Raw genomic sequence first — 9188 nt, 5'->3', positions numbered from 1 at the left:
CTACAACAATGAGGTATCATCTCACACCTATCAGAATGGCTATCATCAACAAATCAACAAATGACAAGTGATGAAGAGGATGCAGAGAAAAAGGAATCCTCGTGCACTGCTGGTGGGAATGCAGACTGGTGCAGCCACTGTGGAAAACAGTATGGCATTTCCTCAAAATATTAAAAATGGAACTTCCATTTGACCCAGTAATCCTACTTCTAGGAATATATCCCAAGAAAACAGAAACAGCAATCAGAAATTATATATGTACCCTTATGTTCATAGCAGCACAATTTATAATAGCTAAGATTTGGAAACAGCCTATGGTAAGTGCCCATCAGCAGATGAGTGGATTAGAAAACCATAGTATATCTACCGAATGGAATGCTATGCCGCTATAAAAAGGAAGGAACTTTTACCATTTGCAACAGCATAGATGGAACTAGAGAGCATTATGCTAAGCAAAATAGGGTGGTGAAGGCCTGGGGCAAGGGATGGGCAGGCTAGAAAGGGTCAAGGAGGAAGGGTGCATATATAATACTTTCAACGATAAAAACTTAATTAAAAATAAGTAAATATTACACTTCTACAACTATAGTCTTCTAGGTGTACCACTTAATGCGGATTTTTTTCAATAGATGGAGTTACACATATGCTGATATATATGTGATTTGATATATATACTATTTTGTTGTATTGACATCAAGTTTCAAAACTTCATATATCAAATTTGCTGACGGTGTTAACATCATAGATATTTTTACGTTTAAAAAGGTCGAATTTCGTGCAAAAAAAAAGAGCATTTGTGGAAAGTTTTAATTCATTACTTTATTTTGAAGAAAAGTGCTGCTGAAAGTTATCATATACTTCAGGAAGCTTATGGTGAACATGCTCCATGTCTAGATACTTGTGAAGGCTGGTTTAAATACTTTAAAAGTGATGATTTCGATGTGAAAGACAAAGAAAGTCCAGGTCAACCGAAAAAATTTGAAGACCAAGAATTACAAGTATTATTGGATGAAGATGCGTGTCAAACTCAAAAATAACTTGCAGGAAGATTAAACGTTGCTCAGCAAACAATTTACAATCATTTACAAGCAATGGGAAAGATTTTAAAGGAAGGAAAATGGGTGCCACATCAACCTAACAAAAGAGAAACGGAAAACTGAAAAGTCATCAGTAAAATGTTGCTTCAACAACACGAAAGAAAGTCTTTTTTGCATCGAATTGTGACTAATGATGAAGTGGATTTACTTTGAGAGTCCCAAATGCACAAAATCATGGCTTGATCCAGGTCAACCATCAACATCGACTGCAAGGCTAAACTGCTTCGGAAAGAAGACAATGCTCTGCGTTTGGTGGGATCAGGAAGGTGTGGTAAATTATGAGCTTCTAAATCCAGGTGAAACCATTAATACTGGTCGCTACCGACAACAAATAATCAATTTGAACCACGCTTTGATCGTGAAATGACCAGAATGGGCCAGAAGACACAGCAAAGTAATTTTGCTTCATGATGATGCACTATCACACACTTCAAAACAGTTAAAGACATATTCAAAGATCTTGCCTGGGAAGTATTAATCCACCAGCTGTATTCACCAGACCTTGCTCCTTCAAATTACCATTTGTTCTGATCGATGGCACATGCACTTTCTGAGCAGCACTTCAAAACGTACAAAGAAGTGGAAAATTAGGTCTCTGAATGGTTTGCCTCAAAACAAGAAAAGTTCTATTGGGACAGTATCCACAAATTACCTAAAGATGGAGGAAATGTGTAGCTAGCGATGGACATTACTTTGAATGAAGCATTTTTGATGTTTCTCTTGAAATTATTGTGTTGTCTTTGATTACAAAATCCGCATTATTAACTGGTACACCTAGTACATATTTAAAGCCAAGAGTCATCGCTCATAAACAGTGTTTAGTGAATGATTAGCATATGATTATACCGCATCTGGTGGTAACTGGTTCTGTTGTTGTTTGGCGTGACTTTCTGCAGTAGTTTTAACATGTGCCAGCTGATGTTCCAGGTGTGCTAAGCAGCATCCCAGCTGTGTGCATTTATTAACTTGTGGTAACTGGTGAATGCATGCATTTACTATTACCTATTCAGTATAAATATAAAATCACAGTAATACATATAGATAACTTTTCTATGAAATTAAACTTTTCATACATACTTCATTTTAATTACCCAAATGTGTCTATACAAGTAAAAACAGGTAAACTAATTTGTTAAATTTTTAACATATGCATTCAGAAAATCTACTTAATTATATAATGGACTTTTGGCTTTAATGGCCACCCCCTTGTCCAAATTAGTCCATTATATCCAGGTTTTACTGTACTGTATAATTCTTTTCATATTACACTCTGAAAGTAAAAAATTATTGATAGTAAACATATTAGTATTTACCTGGGGTTAGGTAGTGGGTCTGGGTAGGTAAGAAGATGGCTGTGGCTAAAAAAGGATATCACTAGGGATCCTTATTGTCATGATCACAAGAATTTACACATGTGATAAAACGGCATACACACATTATACCAAAGTCAAATTCCTGGTTTTACTATCTGTAATAATAAAAGCGTAACATGCTAATTAAACTGGACAGCCGAAAGAACTTCCGGACGAAGCAGGGGCTGAGAGGGCCAAAGGCAGCCATGGCGGCTGCAAGGGCCGGGCCCCTTGAATGAATTTTGTGCATTGGGCCTCTAGTTTTATTTTTTATTTTTTAAAATATATTTTATTGATTTTTTACAGAGAGGAAGGGAGAGAGATAGAGAGTTAGAAACATTGATGAGAGAGAAACATCGATCAGCTGCCTCCTGCACATCCCCCACTGGGGAAGTGCCTGCAACCCAGGTACATGCCCTTGACCGGAATCGAACCCGGGACCTTTCAGTCCGCAGGCTGACGCTCTATCCACTGAGCCAAACCGGTTTCGGCAAGTTTTAATATAATTTGGTTTTACATCTCTAGGTAGAGGGATTATATTAATTGTGCATTTCTTGTTAATATTTTCCAAATTACCAATATCTATTATTAGACTGGGACTACAAAAGGATTTCACATGGGAAAATAATTTATAAAAATATGTTTACAAAAATAATCGGAAGTATAAAATAAATGTAATTTAGAAAACCAAGGATGAAGTTTTATTTTATAACTAAGACACTAGCACAGATAAAAGGATATGAAAAACTGATTAAAATAATAGAGGAAAATAATAACTGTCATGGTAAAGATTTGCATACATTGCAAATCATTGTAAAAGGAAAAAAACCTTTTTCTGAGCAATTTTTCAAGTGGAAATTTGATATTATAGTAATATTGGACAAGTTTCCTTACTCTCCCTGTTGGCATCAAACTTCCACTTATGTTTTACCACAGTTTTGCCATCTTTTAGTAAATAGTAACTCTATACTTAAAAACAGAGTCAAGTTTTTCTTGACTACCCCAAACCAGATTAGTCTTCTGCTTCTCATAATTCTTATAAGTTTGAGTAAAACTTAGTATAAATTTATAGAATTAAATAATAGCTAATGATATTGCTATGTTTCCCTCCTATGAAACTCTAGAGTCCACTGTTGGTACCTCTCCTGTGGTACTTTCATATCCTGCCTTGTGTTTGTCTTATCTGTCCCATTAGATTGTGAGTCCTCTAAGATCAAGGCCTAGTCCACATTCATCTTTACTTATCCTGAAATGTACATTTCACTCAGTTAATACTGTCTTGTTCCACGAGGTGTGCAATAAGATTATGAACATTTCAAATCAGGCATGTCAACCTCTGCTTCTTCATAATCTTTACAAGTACACAGTTTAGGTCTAGGCACAGTGATGTCTGAGGTATACTTGTTAATTTCTATTTATTGAAGCATCTTTAAGAAATATGTTGCAGAAGGCATAATATCTGACAGTGCTGGAGAAATAAATTTTGATACATATAAAAAAAGAACAGATAAAGTAGTCTCTAACTTTAGTCTCATTAAACAGAAATAAATTGAGAATTTATATACATGGTAGAAGTTCCATAATGGGATTAAGAATTATAAGGAAAGTCCCACTGGCGTGACTCAGTGGTTGAGTGTCGACCTATGAACCAGGAGGCCATGGTTCAATTCCAGGTCAGGGAATATGCTGGGTTGAGGGCTTGATCCCAAATGTGGGGAGTGCAGGAGGCAGCAGATCAGTGATTCTCTCTCATCATCATTGACCTTCCCCTGGCCTCCCCAGTGTCTTGTGTCCATTGGTTATGCTTATATGCATGCATACAAGTCCTTCAGCTGATCTCTCTCATTATTGATGTTTCTATCTCTCTCTCTCCCTCTCTGAAATCAATAAAAATATTAACGAAAAGAATTCTAAGAAAAGTAAACAAGAAAACTAGCAGCAAAGAAAATTTTTAAATGTTTTTTATTGATTGAAGAAAGAGGAAGAGTGTGAGAAAGATAGAAACATCAATGAGAGAGAAACATCCATTGATTGCCTCCTGCATGCCTGCTACGGGGATCAAGCCAGCAACCTGGGCATGTGCCCTGACTGGCAACCTTCTGGTGCATGGGACAATGTCAACCAACTGAGCCACACCAGCTAGGCAGAAAATAAATTTTTTGAAAGTATGTTTCCAATAAGCTTAAGAAAAATTACAAAAAAAATTTGGAAAGTCACAGAACTTCTTTCACTGAAAAACTTAGCAATAGTGCCTGTGAAGATTTAGCCACAGAAAAATTTAAAAGCAAGGGGTAGGTATGAAATGACTTATTGTATGAATACACACTGTATGAACAAAGACTGTGAATAAAAAACACTCTATAAACACAACCCTGGCAACTTTAACAATAACTGCCCTCTTTTACTTTCTAAACAAACACAAAAGACAAATAACTAGACTCTACTATGCTTACATGTGCCTTTCATGCATGTCATTGTTGAAGAACATAATTCAATGACCCGAACAGCCGAAGTTCCTGGTTCCTCTGCTGGCACTGTCAAAATGGAAATCTAAAAAGCAGAAATAAAAATCAGACACAGCTGTTAGATCTCATTTTCATTTCTTCTATCAGAGTATAGTTAACATCAAAACTGAATATCTTTTTCAACCACTCACTGATGTTTGAAAAAATTTAGCTTGTAAGGGTTTTAGAAAAGAATTTGATATCCATAACACACATATGTGTACTAAATCTGATTTCTGCATTATTTTATATCATCTATAGTGCATTCATATAATTAATAGATAATGAATATTTCAAATATCATTAATATTTATTAAATCCTTCACTTATTTTCAAAGGATACAATTATGACATATTACTTCTGAATTATTTGCACTTCAGTGTTTGAAATCAGATCATATTAAATCTATTTTTTCCATTTTGATTATTCATTATGACTAAAAATAGCAGTTATGGAATACTAAAATATTTTTATATGTTTCAAATTCCAAAGATATTAAAACAAAGTATATGTCAACACATACACCAAAGTATAGGCAAACATATACCAAAATGTTTCAAAATGAATGGCTTCAAATTAATTTAAGGACTCCATTAATAAAAGCAGAAATTTATAATTAAAAGTGAGATGGAAAATTATTATTAAATAACTAGAGGCCCAGTGCACGAAATTCATGCACAGGGTGGGGGGTGTCCCTCAGCCCGGCCTGCACCCTCTCCCAATCCGGGACCCCTCAGGTAGGGTCCCTAGGCCTGGCCAGTGATCAGGGCCTATCTGGGCTTTCCTTCCCCCGGCTGCCGTCAACTGGCCTTGCCCCTGCTGCTGCCAAAAATAATTTTAAACATTCTATTTAGGTGATTTTTTTCATATTCTCTAGGTATATGAAAAATTTACTGAAACCTTGGATATTATTTAAACTACTAGAAACCCGATGCACCAAATTCATGCAAGAGTAGACCTTCTTCCCCCGCTCCGCTCCCCACCCCCCCTGCTGCTGGCACCGGCTTCCCTTGGGCACCCAGGACCCAGGCTTCCTTTGCAGAGGGAGGCCCCGCCCACCTGCTGCAGCCCACCAGTTGGTGGCCGGGGCCTCCCTCTGCGAGGCAATCATGGGGTGATGGCAGGGCCTACCAACTAATCACATTGCACCCACCTTGGCTGGCCTGGTGCCAGTGCATGTCATAGCATGGTGGTCCAGAAGGTTGTTCTATTGTTCGGTCGATTTGCATATTACACTTTTATTATTATGGATTATTATAGACCATAGGCCCAGTGCATGGAAATTTGTGCACTACAGGGGGAGAGTCCCTCAGCCCGGCCTGCGCATTCTCACAGCCTGTCCTCAGGGGATGTCCTACTGAGGGAGGTGACTGGGCTGGCTGATCAGGGGACAGTGGTGCCCCCCCATCACCCCTCTGCCGCCGCTGGTTGCCATTCCCCCCTATTGCCGTTCCCTCCCTCTGCCTGCTGGCACATGCCTTGGCCAGCCTAGAACCCCCAGCTCGCCGGCCCTGCCCCCTGCCAACTGGTTGTTCCGCCGTCTGGTCTATTTCCATATTACACTTTTATTTTATAGGATGTTTACTGATATATGAAATGCTGTCCTAGGCACTACTGATATGCTATATGGCTTTATATTTAAAAGATTTTAAATGACCATTAGGTCAATGTTTCTCTATAAAACCAAAGTTTCAATATTAAACCTCAACCTAATCTTTACTCTGATGAAACTATACTCTCTCATTTAGGAAATACTTGCCAAAAGGTAAAGCCTCATTTGGACTTTTACCTGTGATTATCATGCTTAGATTTTGATGGTAATATCAGGTTGATAGCCCCCAGAGGAAATGCCTACAACAAGCTCCCAAAACAGAAATTATTTCAATAACCATGACTATCTTACCACTTGTACGTGCATTTTTGGGCTTACAGTGTCTCAAAAACTATGTTCCCCATACTCCTAACTCCCTTTGCTGCTGTCCATGAAAGAAAATGTACTTTAGGATTAAAGAGAGAGGATCCACTAAAATATATAATCTTACCTAATAATAGACAAACATGTAAATTGACTGTCCCTCTGCTATGCTCACTAGCCAATCAGGAGAGTATGCAAATTAACCTAACAGATGGCAGTTAATTTACATATGTAGGCATGAAGCAGTGGAGCAAAGACTGAAGGCTCCGGCCACAGTGAAGGCCTGGGTCCTGGAGGAAAACCAGTGCCGGCAGCCAGGGGAAGGGAAGGCCTATTGCACGAATCTCTTTGTGTAATGGGCCTCTAGTGCTATGTTATAATTATCAAATGATTATGACTAAAAACATGAGTATAACCCGAAAGGTCTCTTAAGGACTACAAAAACATATAAGTACTTCATTTATTATTGTTATTCTTTTTATTAATCCTCACCTGAGGATAGTTTTTTCTATTGATTTTTTAGAGAAAGTGGAAAGGAGGGCAGGAGGAAGGGAGAGAGAGAGAAACATTGACGTAAGAGACACACACTAATCTTTTGCTTCCAGCATGCACCCTGACCTGGGCCAGGGATTGAACCTGCAACTCAAATACATGCTCTTGACCAAAAAATCAAACCTAAGACCCTTTGGTTTGCAGGCAGGTGTTCTCACCACTGAGTTACCAGCCAGGGCTTAAAGTGCTTCTTTTGTTTCCTATAACTATCATGTATACTTTTTAAAAATTGAGATATAATCAGTGACCTCCAATCACAGAATTTTCCATATCCTGAACTCTCAGGAGCCTCGATATTTACAAGGAGGACAGAGCCCACAAAGGAAGTGGAGAAGGAATAGCCAGAGTTATGAGGAAAAATAGGAGAGCACAGTGCCATAAAAGCCAAAGGAGTATAGAGTTTCAAGAGAAAAGAAATCATCAACATTGCCAATCAAATGTACCAAAAAATACCTAGTGACAAAAACCAAAAAATGCCCCGTGGCCCTGACTATTATGAAGCAATTAAAGAACTTACCAAGATAAATTATGCCAGAAATATGAGAGTAGAAGCCATGTTAGTCCAGAAGTGAATGAGAGGTAAGGAGCTAGAGGCAGCAAGTACAGATAATATCTTGAACATTTTGATAAGAGAAGGGGAGATTGGATACCAGCTAGAGATGGGGACATAGTCAAGGGAACATTTTATTATTTACTTTTGGGATAGAAAATGCTACTACATATATACAGGTTGAGAGGAAAATGCCAGTAGTTGGGAAAGGCTGGAGATACAGGAGAGAAAGCAGGTATACAGGGTGCTGTGTGTGTGTCATTGGCACTTGTGAAAGAGTATAGCTTTGGACAAGGGTAGGAGCCCTCTTAATCTCTGTCCTGGTATACAGAAATTATAGGTGGTGGAATAGAATGTCAAGTGCCACTGTGTTTAGTAGGTGGCCTCACTTTTCTGTGAAGTGGGGAGGAGGTTTTGAGAAGTTTAAGGGAAAAAGGGTGGGTAAAATAGTGAGGACCTGAATTAGCCACTGAGGGTAAAGGGAGAGAGAGCTGTCTCAAGCCAGTGGAAGAGCTAGATGATGATAGGTATTAAGATCCAGCTGAATGAGATTGTTGCCCCTGACACTGTGGCAGTGCCAGTCTGTCTGATTGTGTGGTTTACTCAAGAAGCCCTCAGTGATCCAGATGCAGATTGTCCAAGTGATGGGATTTTCCTGTGTGTGTGCAGTGGAAGAACATGATTACATGGGATTTGAAGGTGTTGATGGAAGGGCAGTTCAGATCGACCATGGGATCTAGACCATGGAAAAGGAAGAGGGCAGAGGGAGCTAGTAATCTGGGAGGAAACAAAGGGGACTAGGAATTGCCAGTCTCTTAACAGGTCATTGACCAGGCTAAATGGGGGGTAAGAGAATGAAAGCTGGAACGATAGGAGCAGATTAATACCATTGTAAACCCATGACCTCCAGACTCAACTGGGCCATTAATACTGCCCAGCCATCTGGCCATGAGATAGGTCATTTTCTAACTCCCACAATGATTATCTGACATATTTCCTTGAGCTTTGATCCATTCCCATTCTCATACTCCCATTCTCTGGAGATTACCTCACTTTGTAATTTAAAGAGTAAAAGTAATGCATCAGATGGGAACTCCCAAATGATCCTGCATTCACCCTCTTGTCTCACATCCCATCTAACAGCAACACTTTTACCTGTTCTCTGAATCCTATCTGCGCTGGCCTTTTACCTGGACCTTGCTGCATCAGTAATCCTC

General features: G+C 38.8%; 1 protein-coding gene across 1 annotated transcript in view; it reads right to left on the bottom strand.

Annotated features, from left to right (window-relative positions):
* CHM (choroideremia (Rab escort protein 1)) overlaps positions 1-9188 on the bottom strand; it is a 133484-nt gene that overhangs the window by 38766 nt on the left and 85530 nt on the right. The window contains exon 8 of the mRNA XM_006752799.2: positions 4903-4999. Within this exon, the coding sequence (XP_006752862.1) occupies positions 4903-4999 (97 nt within the window). The remainder of the gene's footprint in view (positions 1-4902; positions 5000-9188) is intronic.

This window comes from Myotis davidii, unplaced genomic scaffold (assembly GCF_000327345.1).
Source record: "Myotis davidii unplaced genomic scaffold, ASM32734v1 scaffold2171, whole genome shotgun sequence".
Classification (NCBI taxonomy): domain Eukaryota; kingdom Metazoa; phylum Chordata; class Mammalia; order Chiroptera; family Vespertilionidae; genus Myotis; species Myotis davidii.
Note: the sequence above shows the minus strand (reverse complement) of the source record. Positions and strands in the feature narration are given on the sequence as shown.